General features: G+C 45.1%; 1 protein-coding gene across 2 annotated transcripts; it reads left to right on the top strand.

The window, feature by feature from the left end:
- The first annotated feature begins 5,013 nt into the window (after positions 1-5,013).
- tap2t (transporter associated with antigen processing, subunit type t, teleost specific) lies at positions 5,014-16,968 on the top strand. Of its 2 annotated transcripts, none has more exons than XM_035405981.1 (12): positions 5,014-5,222; positions 6,046-6,617; positions 7,156-7,270; positions 7,734-7,864; positions 9,013-9,218; positions 9,703-9,900; positions 11,550-11,678; positions 12,309-12,497; positions 13,224-13,397; positions 13,623-13,782; positions 14,181-14,317; positions 15,744-16,968. In XM_035405981.1, exons 2-12 carry the CDS (start codon positions 6,098-6,100, stop codon positions 15,969-15,971), a joined length of 2,187 nt encoding a protein of 728 aa, XP_035261872.1. In that variant the 5' UTR covers positions 5,014-5,222; positions 6,046-6,097; the 3' UTR covers positions 15,972-16,968. The 2 variants fall into 2 exon arrangements, with proteins under 2 accessions (XP_035261872.1, XP_035261870.1); XM_035405979.1 differs by having other exon boundaries at positions 5,040-5,244.
- The last annotated feature ends 1,383 nt before the right edge of the window (positions 16,969-18,351 follow it).

Raw genomic sequence — 18,351 nt, 5'->3', positions numbered from 1 at the left:
ATATATATATCGTATTCATATATAGGCCAAAAGTATTAGGCCACCTGTGGTTAAAAATAATAACTTCAGGTAAAGAAGATTTCAGTGAATATATGTACATTTACTGAATAACGAATTAAAGTAAAAACTTTTTTTCAGTTTCTATGAACAATAACACAAATAGATTAGATTTTTAATATAATCCTAGACACAACTTTCCTTGAAATAGCCTTATTTGGCCTTAATTACAATGAAACTACTTACTGGAAATGTATCATTTTGCAAAGTGGGCAGTGGAGGGGTAATTAAATTGGCTCCACACATCTAAGCCTAACTCCTTCTTTGCCATATTTCTATTTTACTTGCATTAAGTATTGTGCTACTTGTGGTTGTACATTTTTTTTAAGGTCGATAAGATTTCAGTCAGTTTAACTAGCCCTCCCACCCCTCCACTTCTCACTTTGTAAAATAATTGGATAGACTTCAATAATGAATTTAATTGTAATTAAACCCGAAGGAGGCTATTTTGATGAAAGTCAAGTCTAAGATAGTTTAAGTCATCTTTTAGTGTTATTGTAGGTAGAAATTGGAAAAAAAGTTTGCACTTTGGTTTGTTATTCAATAAATACTCATATATTAACTGAATTCTTCTCTACCTAAATAAAAAAAAATGTTTTTAAACCACATACTGAACAGCACTTCTGGCCTGTACTGTGTGTGTGTGTATGGGTGTGTGTACAGTGTATATTATATATATATATATATATATATATATATATATATATTTGTGAGAGTGGAGTCCCCACATTTTCAGTTAACGCGTGACTTACAGGTCTAACTGTTACTCTGGTGTTTCCTTTTGCTGGGATTGTTCACACATAACAGAGCAACGTGTATCTTGGTTTTAGCCTGTATTTTAATCAGTAGAGATTTACATTTGGAGTCAGAGGCATCATGAAGACCAGAGGACTAACTATGGCTGAAAAACAACTAATCTGTAAGCTGAGAGACCAGAGGAACTCATTACAAATGATAGCAGAAACTGGGTATATCAAGTGTAGCGCTTTTGGAAAGTTTTGAAAAATGAAGCCGTCACTGGTGGTCTCAGAAGTAAACACCGTACAGGTCGGTCAAGGAAGACAACTGCTGTTGATGACAGATGAATCCTAAGAGCTGTGAAGGAAAAACCCTAAAACACCAGTCAGTGACATCACCAGCAGTCTCCAGAGCGATGGGGTGAAAATATCATAAGCCACTGTATGCAGAAGACTTTGAGAGCAGTATTATAGAGCCCAGATTAGAATTTTCCAAAAAAAAAACAAGACAAACAAGAAGAGTTCTGGAGTTTTATGGAAAAATGAGACCAAAATAAACCTTTACCAAAGGGATGGAAAGCCAAGAGTGAAGGAAGGAATAGCTCATGATCAAAAAGTGTACCACCCCGTCTGTGGGGGGTGCTGTTGGATTCTGTTGTTATTAAATGTTCTATTGCCATTCCATTTAAAATTTGTACCGCTGGTTCTGCGATAGGGGATGAATAACGTAATTACAAAAGTAACGTTATTTACCTTAGATAAACATTGGATCGTGTGGGCCCGCCCCTCGTGGTCGTGTGCCCCCCCCCCCTAGCGGTTGTGGCCCTAAACAACCGCATAGACCGTTTATGCCACGGGCCGGCCCTGGAAATATGGAGCAGGTAGTGTTATGACTTGAGCATGTATGGCTGCTTCTGGAATGGGCTCACTCATCTTCATTAATGATGGATGGTAACATGATGGCAGCAGTAGGGTGAATTCTAAAGCGTACAGTCAGATTTTTGTCGTCCGGCTTATGTACAAATAAATTCCTCCAACCTCATTGGCTGGCGCTTCATCCTGCAGCAAGACAATGACCCCTAACATATGTATTTCACTTGCTGAAGTGTGAGAGTGAAGCTGAAAATCCACCAAAACACGGAGCAACTGAAAGCGGTGAAGGTCCATAAAAGCATTTCCTTGGAGGATAACGAACTTTATGTGATGTCATTGGGTTGTAGACGTGATGCAGCTATTGAATTTAAGGGCCATTTGCCCAAATGCTTTGATTTACGTTCATCTGTTAGTTTTGCATAGCTGAAAATGGTGGGGACTCAACACAAAAACAGCTGGGTCTGTAAAATGGTAATACACGTGTACATACCATGGAATAAAAGCTGATTGTCTGTACTTTTGCTTCATAATCTATCTTCTGATTTTCAAATCCAAATGCCTTAAGTATATATCAAAAATAACTAATTTAATTGCACCGTTGCCATACTATGGGAGGGCACTGTATACATGAATGAAAATGTACATTATATTACCATTTTGTAATTCCACAATTATTTCCATCAGCTACTAATGGTTTTAGAACTGCATGATAATATTCTTCTGTAAATTTGACCACATATCTGTTCAAGCGTTCTTTGAATTGATGATTGATGAATTACCAAAAGACAGGCTCCAACTTTAGGCTTGCATGTTTTCTCCATCACATGTACATTTGAACCAGTTTGGGCTACTGGACCTAAAGCTAATTTGTTAGACCATTATCGTGACCTATCAAAATGATTGGATTCAAATGTTTTTGATTTACACATAATTAACCCTTTAGAATCTAACCAATTTGCATGCTTTAGTTTTGCCATGGTCACATTTTGAAAAGACATTTCTGTCATATTTTAGCTAGCTAAGCAGCAGCATTGCCCAACCTTTTTCAAAACCATCGTGCACTTAGCAAATAATACGATCTCACGTAATGCCAATTTTTCAGAAGCAAAAGAAAATATACTGAAATACATAAAAGAAAATAGTGCTGTTATAGTGAATGTTGGTTATTGCCGTTATAGGCAAACATGCTTTGTATGGTAAGCTTGTGGCTTCATTATTTAAGTGAGCAATTTGCCCCTTGACACAGCCAAAAATGCTAAAACGGGGGCGCAAGTCTTTCAAGGCTGAATCCGGCCCATAGAGTGCAGTGTCAAAGTTATCCCTTGAGCCACAGGCCTGTCAGTCCAGCTCACTTTCCCTTCCAAGCTTAGCTATCTGCGGCTAACTGCCATTTCCAGCATTGATACGGTTGACTGTTCCACCAGAGATTGAAAATGGAAACTAACCCAGAGGTGGAATACCAGGTTCAGAAAAGTAAAAGACCTTCTCAGTATTTTGTTCCATTATTTTGCTGATTAGCACAATTCTTTGGATGGAAGAAACGCGTACATGGCAGGACTTTTACTTTCTGATCCCTGGACTTTCCACCTTTGCTGTAAACATCTCTGGGAATCTGCAACTCTGGTGTAGGCTGTGTAGGCCAACCAGACAATCGGCTTCTAGAATGTTCTTACCATACGTCAGTATTCTTAAACATAGGAGGTTCTGGTTTGCTTAGCCAGATTGTCTATATCAGTGGTCTCCAACCCTGGTTCTGGAGAGCTACAGGGTCTGCTGGTTTTCAAAGTGACTCTGCACTTCATTAATCAATTAGAGCAGTTGATTACACAGTTAACTCAACTCACCTGGTGTCTTGGGTCTCAATTGGGTGCTGATTTTAAGGTGAAAAAAAAAACAGTAGACACTGTAGCTCTCCAGGACCAGGGTTGGAGACCACTGGTCTGTATCCAGTGCTGGATTACTGTGCAGGACATCTGTTTTGCCACAGTAATTGCATTTGGTCATCCTTCTCAAGGAATTTTCTAAAAGATGAATCACGTTTCGGGTGCAACACAAGGTGTGAAGGATGCGGAGCTGAACATCTGGTTGGGGTATGGAATCTGTGGCATGTCCCTTCAGTGCCTTCCCAACAAACCTAAAATATGACTCATCGTGTTACTATAATTTAAGCGGAAACATTTGTGGAAGCTTAATTAGTTGTGTTAATATGCGAATGTATGTGTGTGAAGTATGTAAAGGTTTTAATCATGGAGATGGTTGGTGTCTTGCCACATTGTATGTATGAATTGATTTTGTTTTATTTCTTTGTAAAGGTAGAAATGTCAGATTTTGTAATATGTTTAGTGGCGCATTTTGTTACACTAAGGGAACACGTATGGACAATTGTAATTAGAATTGTATATTTATTCAAAATTCTGTTTAAATTTTTATTAAAGTGAAGTGATTTGGGCATCAGTTCTATGTTTGCACTTTCTCTTCAATTCCTGAAAAAAGCAGTTATTGGATAATGTGTATATTGAAGCCAATGACAAACCTTGCACTTACAACCCAGTACAGTAGTTCCACAGTCCATTGATCCATTGTAATAACAGCTACCCACGCTATGCTATTCAGTTAACATACATAACATTTACATCCTGCATAGAATGTCAATAAAACGGTTAAATTTACGCTTTAGAAATGTGCTGAAAGTGGGGGATGAACGCCTCCTCTATGTCCGAGCTACTCTCAAGATTTCTTCTCTCAGGGAAGTGTTTTTTTCTTCCTACTGGGAAGTTAAAAAAAAATCTTTTTAAATATCTCATTTGCTTGAGTTTTTGGTGGCTCAGGCTCAGTCTTGCCTGACTCGCAACTAACATTTTTTAATATATTAAAATAAACGTATAGTTTTAAAAAACAACATTAACAAGAATGTAAAGTTCATGAATAAACTTTAGTGTGTGGTTGTTTCAACAGGTGTTTAGCCGTTACCAGATTAAGAAGTTAGAGAGCTGTGGCATCGTGAAAATTTACCAGTGTAACGTAATGACCATTACAACCTAATCGGGTTTTGGTATTCACGTAGTGCTACCATGTCACCAAATTGAGCCTTTTTTACCGAATGGTCCGCACCAAACGAGGCAGGGGTGAAAGCACCCTCAAACAAAAACTAGTCTGCATACGAAACCACACTTGCCGGTTCAGGCGGATAACAAAGGAGGCAGTCGAAAGGCAGAATTGCGTTAAAAATCATACCGCTTATTTACAATCAACCAAGCAGACTACGACAACGCATTTCAACCAGGAATGGGATGGGCCCTCATATATTGGGAGAAAAACAGGCGTTTTAACCAATCGGTAGCTTCACACGAGCGCTGCATCATCTCACGCAGAACCGTCGGCCAGACCCCGCTTATTTCGCACCGGCAAATAGAAAAAGAGAACCGTCACGGCATGAACAAGCCTCACCGAAAGTGAAAGCAAAAGCAAAAGGGGACATTGCTGTTTCAAGTTTTCAGTGCACGCAAGGATGAAATATTCTTGAATGTTCCAACTGTGAACCTGCGAATATTGTCGGTATGTTGAATATATAGCCAAGGTATGTTTTCCTATTTTCGAATGTTATTTGCTGATACTGAAACTGTGCGCTATGTGTCTGCATTGCATTAAACTCGTATGTTAGGCTATGGGCAAAACTTCACATTAGGCCTGTGTGTCTACGATATATAATAATTTTGGAATTTTTGATAGAGCTCTTTGGAACCGATACCGCAAGAGTAGTGAAGCTAATTCTGCTTCGAAAATCTCAGCCGCGAGCCAGGGCAAATTAACCGATGTTATGTTAAATTGATATTCGATATTCAGACATACGGTTCCTATTACTGTATGAAGGCACACAGTTTTACAGAGTTTGCAGTCATGACAGGAGAGTCGTATCTCTCTGTGAAGACAATTTGTGGCCACCTGGTCTGTCATAGGGAGGAGGACAGACGAAGGAACGAATGCAGAAATCCTAGCGTGTTTAAAGCCATTCTACCCAGCTATGGGACAATGGCATTGCCAACGCTGCAGACTTTACATTACATTACATTACATTATTACATTACAGGCATTTAGCAAGACGCTCTTATCCAGAGCGACTTACACAACTTTTACATAGCATTTTACATTGTATCCATTTATACAGCTGGATATATAGTGAAGCAATTTCGGTTAAGTACCTTGCTCAAGGGTACAACGGCAGTGTCCAACCCGGGAATCGAACCTGCGACCTTTCGGTTACAAGCCCAGTTCCTCTGACTCTGACTAACATCACTGACATACTGATTTGTAGTACCCCCCCCCCCCCCCCAAAAAAAAAGTTTACTCTCTTTTTCCTGATCTCTTTTTGCGATTCCAGGGCGGGACCCATTTGAGCGTGGCTGACTTTCACCCTTCAAGGGTTGGTCAAGATGGCGAGTGCTGGCTTGAGAGCGTATGGGACGGTCCTGTCCTGTGACCTCATCCTCTGGGGTGTGCTGTGGGGAGGTCTGGTCCTGTTGGGGTGGCCCAGCAGGGAAGGGGTGGCCCTGGGGTGGCTGTGGGCGCTGGGGGCTGGCAGGTGGCTTCTGCTCCACGCAGTTTCCGTGGCGACGGCGAGTGGGCGGAGCCGGCCGGTGCTGAGGCGTTGGGTGGCGACGCTGTGTCTCCTGGGCCCGGCGTTTGAGAGCGGGAAGGCGGCCCTGCAGCGGCAGGGCAGCCCCGGCTGGAGCGTCCCGCTCCCCGATCCGGGCGTGGTGGCCCTGGCCGCGGTCGCCGCCTCCTCCGCCTGCCTGTTCTGGGAGCTCACCTTCCCCGAGGCAGAGAGTGGGACGGGAGGAGGGGAGAAGCGGCAGAAAGCCTGGGCTCTGTTCGTCAGGGTGGTCCGTTACTCCCGGCCTGATGCCCTGCACCTGGGAGCGGCCTTCCTCTTCCTCACGCTGGCTGTCTTAAGTGAGTATGTGTAATCTGACAGTATAAAGAATTATCTGATGATAATAACAACCACAATCACCATGTTATAATAATTGTGCTGCATGGCTATGTGACAGAGCAGTGAATAAAATAATAATAATAATTATTATTATATACTGTCGACAGACAACTCACTTTCTTGTCTATGACACAAAGTGAGATACAGAAGTAAAACAGTACAAAGTCAACACAAAATAAAATGGGGATCTGGAGTCGATATAGGCTAATATTTAAAGCACCCCCATTAAAAAACAAGTTAGTAAAAGACATCAAAATAAATAAAAAGAGGATTAAAACAGGAATTGAGCAAAGAAATAAAATGCCCTCAGAAAAAAAATCTGTTTTCGGTTTAAAACTGGAGCTGGAGGTGGAATCTGGACAAATTAATCAGAGCTTAATACCAGCAGCTCCTGTGCTGTAGAGCCCTATAACAGTGTAATGAACCAAACTACACACACACTGTAATGCCCATGCTGTACTAACAGTTAGTCTTGTGTGTGTGTGTGTGTGTTTGCAGGTGAGATGTGCATCCCGTACTACACTGGCAGAGTGGTGGACTTGCTGGGATCGCGGTATCAGCACAGTAGCTTCCTGTCTGCCATCGGATTCATGGCGCTGTTCTCCTTCACCAGGTAACTCTCACCTGTCCCTCTCGGGGGGGGGGTGATGGGGGCTGTGCTTGGATGTGCGGATGCAACCGCACCGTCATTCGAGTCATTGCAACAGGAACACTTTTGTTTGTATTTAATTAGATCCTGTTTGGATACCATGTGTTCTGATGTATGTACATGTGTGTGTGTGCATGTGCGTATGTGTGTACATGTGTGTGTACGTATGTGTGTGTGTGTGTGTGTGCCCGTGTGTGCGTGTGCGTGTGTGTGTGTGTGTGTGTGTGTGCCTGTGTGTGCGTGTGCGTATGTGTGTATGTGTGTGTGTGTGTGTGTGTGTGCCTGTGTGTGCGTGTGCGTGTGCGTGTGTGTGTGTGTGTGTGTGTGTGTGTGTGTGCCTGTGTGTGTGTGTGTGCGTATGTGTGTACGTGTGTGTGTGTGTGTGTGTGTGTGTGTGTGTGTGTGTGTGTGTGTACGTGCGTGTCAGCTCTCTGTGCGCAGGTCTGCGAGGGGGCATGTTCATGTGCAGCTTGTCCAGACTCAACAGGAGGATGAGACACATGCTGTTCCACAGCCTGGTGCAGCAGGAGATCGGCTTCTTTGAGGAGACTAAGTCAGGTGGGGAGAGACACTGCTCTTACTGTTTTCATCTTTGGTGATACGGTTTAATGTATCACTAAATGATCACTCTGGATGACTATATATACAGTACAGGCCAAAAGAATTGGGGCCACTTGTGTTTAAAAAATTTTTTTTAAACAGTAGATAGGAAAGAATTCTGTTAATATATGCACATTTATTGAATAACAAACCATAAACATTTTTTTTTCAATTTCTACCTGCAATAACACAAAAAGTTTTACTTCTGAGTTTTACTTAAAAATGATCTTAGACATGACTTTCCTCAAAATAGCCTTCTTTGACTTTAATTACAATTAAGCATACTGTTGGAAGTCTATTCAATCATTTTGCAAATAGGGGATAGGAGGGAGATGGAAGTGTAGTTAAATTGACTGAAATCTTATCTACCTTTCAAGCTACAGGTAGTCTAATACCATTGGCTTGTAGTATAAGTAAAATATGAGCTGCTAGAAATAAGGCGAAGAAGGTGTTGGGATTAGATGTGTGGGGCCAAGTAAACATATTGTAGCAAGGTTATTCCCTGTGAGAAATTGCATAGAAGCTTAATATTTTCAGGCACAGGTTTCAGTACGCACTCAGAAGGGTCCAGCAATGGGCAGCAGTGTTAACAGGAGAAGACCAGGAAGATCAAGAGGCAGTATACAAATATCTCATCTTTTTAATTTTACTATTGTAAAATTGCACCACAACTACAGAGCTCAATGCAGCTAGAGAGAAACCAGTTCCCCTGACTACAGTGAAATGGCAACTACGATCTGCAGATCTAAAAGGATGTGCATCTGCCTTTTCCCAATCTTTGTAGTCCAGTGTTGATAGTGCTTGGCCCACTCAAGTCTTTTCTTGTTAACAGCACATGGCAAGGTTTTTTTTGCAGATACACATCCTGTTTGCGGTTGTTATTTCTGATTTGGTTTTGCGCTGTACCATCATGCCAATGAAGTACCTTTAAATGTCCCATTGAAATTGACAGACAGAAAGAGTCAGAGAAAGAGAGGGAGAGAACACGAGAGGGTCACTGTACTTCATGCTTCCTGGCACGCGCAGAACAAAGGACTAACCTGCCCTCCTCCTCCTCCTCCTCCTCCTCTTCCTCTTCCTCTTCCTCCTCCTCACCCTGGGAGCAGGCAGCCTAACGTCACGCCTGTCCTCCGACACCGACAGGATGGGCCGATCCGTGGCCATGAACATGAACGTGCTCGTGCGGAGCACGGTGAAGGTGCTCGGCCTCCTGGGATTGATGCTGGGCCTGTCGTGGCACCTGACCGTCCTCACCTGTGTGGAGATGCCCCTCCTGGCCCTGCTGCAGAACTTCTACAATGCTCGCGCTCAGGTGAGCTCCGTGGCTCCTGTTATACACGGAGCCCCCACAGGGCTCTGCAGGCCTGTACCGCATTCACAGGCCTATACCACATTCACAGGCCTGTAACACATTCACAGGCCTGTAACACATTCAGTATCACAGATCAAATAGAGACGGTCCCTTTCCGCAAAACGTGTTTCCAGCCTTCTGTCACAAAATCAGGGATTCTCAAATCTGGCCCCCGAGGTCAGTAGTGCTGCTGGGTTTCTTTTCTTCCTGATAGTTAATTGATTGATTAAGGTCACTGATTGGCCAGAGGTTTAACTCACCTGGTGTCCCAGGTTTAAATCAGTCCCGATTAGAGGGGAGGAATGAAGACTAGATACTTATACTATATTTACAATGCATTGCAGTTTATTAAATGTCCATGAGGGTCGCCCTTGTTTGTGGTGAGCCGCTGTGCCTCTGAAGTGCCTCCCCCGGCCCTGCCCTTGTGTGTGGCGCTGCCCTGCAGGCGCTGGGGCAGCAGCTGCAGGACTGCGAGGCGGAGGCGCGGGCGGTGGCGGCGTCGGCCCTGGGGGCGGTGCGCACGGTGCGGAGCTTCGGCGCGGAGCAGGCCGAGGCGCGGCGGTACCAGGAGGCGGTGGGGAGGACGCGCGCCGTGCACACGCGCAAGGACACGCTGAAGGCCGTCTTACTCTTACTGCGCAGGGTAGGGGCGCGAGGCGTACGCATCCTACACGCACTGCGTCCTACATGCACACCAGTACGGTACGCACCGGCACTGCGTCCTACACACACACCAGTACGGTACGCACTGGCACTGCATCCTACACGCACTGCGTCCTACACGCACACCAGTACGGTACGCACCGGCACTGCGTCCTACACGCACAGGAGTTATGCTGTGCACTTCTGATACACACTACTGTCTCACTTATCTCACTACTGTCTCACATATCTTGGCTGATCATGCTACATCATTCAGCTCAGGGCAGGATGTCAGTTACTGCTTCTACACAGTTTTGCCAGCACTGACACTCATTGGCCATTGGCCACATTTCATGGTGTTACTCTGCCACTCGTCACAGTCACTGTTACTTTACATTCCATTACATTAAATGCATGTAGCAGACGCTCTGTTATCCAGAGGTTTAAAGGGAAAATGAATTAGAGTCCACCTGTGGGATGTGGGCGATGGGTCCACAGTGAGCAAATTTGTCAGTAAGTCAGATTTAGTGGCGGTGGGGGTCTGAACTGATACTCATTTGAGCATCCTGGGGAAATACAAAAGGACCCTCCTTGGGTTCTTTGTATTATTTTTTTCCTCATGAGTCATTGTTGAGCTCGTTGAAAGTCAGCAGTCTAGTAATAGGAGTAGCTTGAGCAGCCAAGACAAACATTACATTACATTTATTTGGCAGATGCTTTTATCCAAAGCGACTTACAATAAGTGCACACCGAAGGTCGCTGGAACAACTACAAAACACAGGTCTGATAAGGTACAATACTCATTAAGTCCAGTTCACATGGTAAGCATAGGCTAGGTCAGAAAGTTATTGTAAGTCAATCTAGGAGGCATGACGGCAAGCTATAACATCAAGATAACAATATAAGTGCCATGTAAGTGCTGGATGAAGATACAAGTGTAACATGAAAAGTGCTACAGGAACAAATTAGAAGGATTCAAGTGATAGGAGTGATCCTAGATTGGGAGTGCCCTGCAGAGTTGTGATAGTTAGTCCAGGTACAGTCTGAAGAGATGCGTCTTCAGACTACGGCAGCAGATGGGCAGTGACTGAGTGGTTCGTAGAAGAACAGGGAGTTTGTTCCATCACTGGGGAGCTAGGGTGGAGGACCTCCGTGGTCAGGACGAGTGAGAACCATTCACCCGGATGGCAGGGAGTAAAAGTTGCAACCGACCTAGTGATGTCACAACCTGGCTTGTTTCAAGATGACTGCGACCTAGTCCTACTAGCTGCAAAAAAAGCCAATTTTAGTTTATCATTTCAGCAAATACGGGCAATTTCAGATCTGAGAGCCGGGCCTTATCTTATCTAAGGTAAAAAGCATATGAACCAGACTCATACTGCTTCACGTCCCCTTCAAATCTGAGGTATTCCAAAGCTTGTTTTTACTGGCTTTGGTTTAGTCTGAACTTCAAATGGCCAAATCACATGACTCTGCACCTCAGTTCAGAGTTCAGAGGGAGTGCGTAGTTCAGAGAGAAAGTGTGTAGTTCGTAGAGAGTGCGTAGTTAATGTGAGAGAGCATTCGGGTGTGGAAGAGGCAGGCGTGTATTTTGGAACGCACCCGATGTTATCTTGACGGCCTTCTCCCTTTCCCTGCTGTGCCCCCCAGCTGGTCACTGTGGGGGTGAAGGTGATGATGCTGATCTACGGGCGTCGGCTCATCGCCTCAGGTCAGCTGACCAACGGTGGCCTCCTGGCCTTCGTCCTCTACCAGAAGGACATGGCGACCAGCACGCGGGTGAGCTCATCCTGCACCATAACAGAGCACAGCATGATGACGAGATCAGGCCATTCAGCTTAACAATGCTCGCCATTTTCCTGTCTAAATTGTACCTGGTGCTTTGATCACCTACAAACTAGATGGTATCTAACACCATATCAAGCCTTGGGCTTTTACTTGAGGGTCAGATCCTTCTCCATCAGAACCGTTTGTCTGCAGAAATTGGTGCCCTCATGGTCCACCATGATTGCTGAGTCTGTCAAAATGTACTTTAACAAGTGAAAATAATTTGAGGGAAAGCTCCAGTATTATTTCTGTAGATTTTCACATGTACGTACACGATGTATTTGACTCTTCCAGTCCTTCTAAGATGAACCCTAATTGAGATCAGCCTATAAATCTGTCTGCTGTCTGGGAGGGGGAGGCTGGCGGGGGGCCATGTGGGCGGGGGGGGTGGGGGGGTGGTTGGTCGGAAACAAATAATAAGAACTGAGTTGCTGTGCATCAGATTAAGATCAGTAGATTTGTGGATAAGATCAGTGGATAAGATCAGTAGATTTGTGAATAAGATCAGTGGATAAGTGGATAAGATCAGTGGATTTGTCGTAAGTTCAGTCTGGTGGAAAATGAGTGTTGCGTGTCCCTCAGCAACTGGTCTCCATCTGCGGGGAGATGCTGAACTGCACGGGCGCGGCGTCCAAGGTGTTCGAGTACCTGGACAGGAAACCCCGGGAGGAGAGGGCGGGGAACCTGGAGCCCTCGCGCCTGGAGGGACGCCTGACCCTCCGCGACGTCACCTTCTCCTACCCCACCAAGCCTGACGCGCCCGCCCTGAAGGTGAGCCCCTCGCACGGAACCCTGCGCGTGTGCGTTAGCGTACCTGCGCGAGGCTCAGTCTCTACCAGGACAGGGTGAAGGGGAGAGCATGTTGACCGCTGTGGTCATTTTGAGCATGTACTTGTGCAGTTTTGTGCGTGAATGCACCAGCATGTTCTGTGAAGGGAGAAGGTTTACTGGGTGTATATCAGTGGAGTGATGTCACAGGAGAACAGTGGCAGTGTCTCAGTATGTATAGTGAAGTCACTTTGTGAGTGGCTGTACCACCACGAACCCTACTCCCACCCAGCAATCTGAAGCTAAGCAGGTGTGGGCTTTGTCAGTACTTGGATTGAAGTACTTCTGGGACAACTAAGTTGCTACTGGAAGGGGTGTTGCTTGGTCAGTAGGGTGTGCTTTTCCCTCTGCTGGTCAAATAAAGCCTAATGCCCCTGTGCGGTGATGGGGACACTGTGCTGTAGGAGACACACTATCTGTTGATGAGATGTTAAGCCACTGTCCTGATAGAACATGGCCTTTAAAGATCCTTTGACACTCAACGCAAAGAGTAGGGAGTTCACTGGTGTCCTGGCTTTGAGCATCCCGCAGCATCATGCCGTCATATTAGTACATGCGTAGTGTTAATAACTGTGTTAAAAACTGTGCAACGGCCTGGGTTGAATTCATGGGTGTCATGCATAGCGTGAGATAGCACCATCACAGTGATACCGCTCCCTGTCGTGACAGGGCTTGTCCCTGGAGCTGTGTCCTGGGAAGATGACTGCCCTGGTGGGGCCCTCTGGGGGGGGGAAGAGCTCCTGCGTCGGCCTGCTGGAGAGGTTCTACGAGCCGCACGAGGGACAGGTGCTGCTGGATGGGCTTCCCCTGCACTGCTACCAACACCGTTACCTGCACAACAAGGTAAGCGCTACCAACACTGTTACCTGCACAGCAAGGTAAGCACGACCAACGCCAAGTGCTACCAACACTGTCACTTAGATGGCAAGGTACTGTAACTACTACCAACACCTTTACCTGGATGGCAAGGTAACCATTCTCAACTCAGGACACCTAGCAGCACCAATACCTGTAAACTAACTACTCTCTTTCTCTGTCACCCCTTTCTTTATCTCTCTCTGGGGTCAGATGGCGATGGTATCCCAGGATCCCGTGCTGTTCTCAGGCTCTGTCAGAGACAACATCGCGTACGGCCTGGAGGACTGCTCCCTGGAGAGGATTGAGAGAGCAGCACGCAAGGCCAATGCTCACAAATTCATATGTGAGCTGGAGCAGGGCTATGATACAGGTACACCTATACTCTGAGTCAGGACTACAACACAGGGGCACCTCTACACTGAGTCAGGACTGCAATACAGGGGCACTTCTGTTCTGAGTCAGGACTGCAACACAGGTATTCCTCTACTTTGAGCCAGGACTACAACACACCTACATAACCAGGTACACGGGGGGTGGGGGTGGGGGGGGCAGGTGGGTTCACAGGCAGTAGTCTTATGTAAAGTGGTAATGATGGACACCATGTCCCTTGCCCCCCATCACCCGCCCTGTGTGTTTGTGCATTTGTGTCCCTCTTCACATGTGGTGTGTATATGTGCATTGATGTGTGTGTGTGTGTGTGTGTGCATTGATGTGTGTGTGTGTGTGTGTATGTGCATTGATGTGTGTGTGTGTGTGTGTGTATCACAGACGTAGGCGAGTGTGGGGGCTGTCTGTCAGCAGGACAGAAGCAGTGCATAGCCATCGCCAGGGCCCTGGTCAGAGAGCCCCAGATCCTCATTCTGGACGAAGTCACCAGCTGCTTGGACCTGGACACACAGCTGGCGGTACGGACGCTCGCCCGGGCAGGGCGTCGGTTAGGGACATGAATCGCAGTTCAGTTCAATTCAGTTCAGTTCAGTTCAGTTCAGTTTAATTCAGTTTAATTCAGTTCAGTTCAGTTCAGTTCAGTTCAGTTCAGTTCAGTTCAGTTCAATTCAGTTCAATTCAGTACTCCTGAAAAGTGGCCATAATGTTGTCATGAGTTTGTTTCAGTTTAACATGCAGTGAATTTCAGTTCGTATCCTGAAAAGACTGAATTGAAGCTCTGATGCATGAGCATTTAGCCGTATGCTCACAGTCATGCTGACGCTAACTTTCTCTAACGGTTGGTAATGAAAGCTCAATCACAGCCACGCCGTTGTGTAAGGGTACCGTAATATGCAACAGTAAGAGAATAATCCTTTAAGACGGTAGAATATTTATGGCTTACACGCTTATAGATACGCACTGGTACTGTGTAATACTGTTACGTGCGTTAGTTATGTGAATGCTGTTGAGTCTCTGTGTACCTCACACTTACGCAGAGAAGTAAGTTCCTCTTCCTGTTTGTGGAAACGGCTGAAAGTATTCAAAGAGGATTTTGGACAGGTCGGTCCAGAGGGTCAGAGCCGTTTAAAGTCGTTTGGAATGTAAAGACAGGGCTCTGTGTCAGTGGGAACTGCCCACAGTCGCTATATGGAGAAATTCCTCACTAATTCAAGCAGGAGCATGGCTTTGTATTGTTTACGAAACCTGAACAAACACATCCTGGTGTTATTCATGAGCAAAAGCCTGTTTGGAATTCCTCTAGGGCACTGGTTCTTTAACTTCTTAAAATCGAGACCCAAGTTAGAAATACTTTTTAATATCGGGGGACCCAAATTAGAAATAACTTTAAATAATCAGACCCAAATTAGACATTTTAGTTCAATTCAGGGACCAGTAAAATACTCACCCTAGCATAGCCTGGTGGGCTACACACTCATTCCAGGACCCACCTCATAGTCCTGACCCATAGTTTAAGAAACACTGCTCCAGGGTTAATTATCTTAGCTGCTCAAGTCTAGACCTTTGAAGTTTTTTTGAACCCTTTAGACTGCATAATTCCTGCAGATTACTGGTTATTTTGAAAGAACATTCTGCATTGCTGTGGTGGCATGTCAGATATGTGCATTAGAGTAGGTTTTTTGAAATTTTTTTTCTGAAATTCAAAGTCTGTTCTAGAACTCCGTGGCTTTCAATTACCTGTAGTGATTGTTACATCAGCATTATGATCACATATTTGTGATCTTACCTCTTAAAGAGTTAACCTTACCCAAAGGTCCTTTTTTGGTCCCAAATTTGATTCGCAGACACCCTTATATCCAGAGCCCTTATCCATTATTTTCTGAAGCAGTTCAGAAGCCCTGCTGAGCCCTCCCTAACCCTTGTGCTCTGCTGCCGCCCGTTCAGATGCAGGACGTCCTGACTGGCTCGGTGGGACAGACGGTTCTGGTGGTGGCCCACCGGCTGAAGACCGTGGAGCAGGCCGACCGCATCGTCTTCCTGGAGGACGGGGCGGTGGTGGAGCAGGGCACGCACCAGCAGCTGATGGCCAGTAGAGGGCGCTACTACAGGCTGAGGGAAAAGCTCTTTTCTGACTTGGATAGCGCTGGGGACTCGCTGAGTGGGGCTGGCTGAAATCTCCAGCAGTAAGTCACGCAGACTGTAAGCCATTAACAGTTACAGCTGCAGCACCTGCTACCTGATAGTGTGGCGTTTTAGCTATCGTTACGATGTTTGCTCCGGGGCTACTCCTTTAAGAACAACCAGCTCCACCATTCAGGTGTTTGTTATCAAATGAGCCATTATGTTCATTTGTTTCAATAGTGCCTCATATCTGAACAACACCTTCCGCTAACACAAGAAGCTCGGTCTAATCACCCTTCCTGCCCACACCCAGAACTGGGTCTGGCTATTTGGGGATACAGATGATCTGTTGAGTATGGCACACGCCTATAATATAGACACACATACACACACACACGTTCACACTCGCGTGCAGGCACACGCACTGCTAAAACATACACATGTGTTGTTGCAGAAGCACACAAGTAAGTACACATGCTCACACAACGCAGAATAACACACATTCAGTGGGAAGTAGACTTCTTCCACATCACAGTGTTCTAAGGGGACGCTCCCTTCCTCTTTCTGAAAAGCTATTTTATGAATGCGCTAATATAATATCACCAGGGCCTGCAGAAATGTATGACTTCTTTTGTAACAGTTGAGTGTCCTCTTCCCAGCACAATGAGGCCATTCTGCTCTCTTCTCAAGTCCCCTAAACAGTGAAATCACATTAAATGGCATCCTGTTAAATTACGAGCCCATTGCTGAACATTAATCAGCGGAATTGTTAATGTAATGGCGGCAGGTGAAGCTTCTCAGCCTGGTAATCTGGATCTGTGGCCAGAGGGGAGGAGCACTGAGTTTTACTTGATGGGCGGGATCATTGATAACACAGTTTGCCTTTTCAGTCTTAGTCTGAATACGGATATCTTGCCGCTTTGTTCCACGCATACGCTGTGTTTTTCTTATCTTATTTTTGTTAACAAGAGTGAGTGAATTGTACCAAGCACGCGAACCAAAGGCTGTCATGCTCTCAATCAAAGTCTGATTAAAACAGATGAAGTGACATTGTATTCCGTGAGCTTTTGTAGCGGGTGTTTCTGTTCACTTTTGCCTGTGTGTTGACGTTCCAGATGAGTTGTGAATACAGGTGGATCCCCAGGTAACAGTGGCTGTCGGCAGTCTCAGTGTGGCTGGTTGTCGATGCTGATTTGTGGAGTGTGACCCTTTCTGCTTCTGAGGCCTGTGATTATTTCATTTGTTTTTTGTGTGTGTGTGTGTGTACGTACACGTTTACTCCAGTCCGTAAAAAGTTTAATCTCCTGTTCCTATTGGCGGGACTCTCTCGGAAGTAGAAACGAGTCTCAACTATGACGATATCATATCGAGTTCACTTTTTGATCGGAAGCATTTTTGCAAACATTGTGAATCCACATATCTATGGGAAAAGTTAAATACATAAACAGGCTTTGGCCATGAAATTCCTTGTTTCACATGGTTTGCAGTTCACATGTCTGTCCACAAGAGGGACACAGAGCACAGTGATGCACGCTGCGTTTATTTGCGGAAGTATGCGCCTCAGCTGAAGAAGAAACACCAATGGTCATGAATGAGAAGCATTCAGAAGCGGGGACATCGCAGTGCAGCACGTCAGCATAAAAACACTTAAACATTATTGTAGAAAAGAGTCCAAAGAGCGCTATATATAAATGACAATGATTCAAATGGTAATGAAGAAGTATGAAGATCATTAGGGAGGAGGGGGAGGTCAAAAACTATTGCATTGAAGTGGGAACACATTGCCTCTTTGTGTGAATTGATGCTATGCCGAACTGGACTGGGCTGAGGCGAGCTGAATCGGGCCTGTGGGTGGGTGTGCAGGACATTGTCCTGCATCCTGTACAGCCTTGGAATTGGGGAAGCTCCGACCACAGCACCTCTTCTGCCCCTTCCACACACACAAAAAAACACACACGCATCTGGGGATGTAGGTTTCAGGCATGGAGAAACAGACCCGTGGAACTGTATGGAGGCTGCATAAGCAAGCCCTGCAAAACTGCCACCCTGCACCTGTTCCCCTCAAACACTGACCGGTGTAAGGTGGGAGTTAATAAAATACAGAATGAAAAAAAAAACTACATTCACAAGTCAAGCTTATGTGGTATTTATTTATTTCTTTAGATGTTTATTGGAAGTGGGAAATAAAACACTTCCCTAGAACAGATTGTGAAATATAATGAAAATGTTCAATATACATAAAATATGAATAGAAATGGACAGTCACGTAGCTCCCAGAGTTTGGCCATTCTAAACCACTGTGCGGTGACTTGGACTCCTGTTTCTCTGTCTTTTTTTTTCTTTTCAAAAATACATTTTTATTTTTTCTTGCACTGAATTTAATATTTTGAACAGGTTTTCTCATCACACAGTTGTAGGCATCTTTGTGAAT

Source organism: Anguilla anguilla, chromosome 2 (genome assembly GCF_013347855.1).
Source record: "Anguilla anguilla isolate fAngAng1 chromosome 2, fAngAng1.pri, whole genome shotgun sequence".
Classification (NCBI taxonomy): Eukaryota; Metazoa; Chordata; class Actinopteri; order Anguilliformes; family Anguillidae; genus Anguilla; species Anguilla anguilla.
This window is presented reverse-complemented; position numbering and strand designations above follow the sequence as displayed.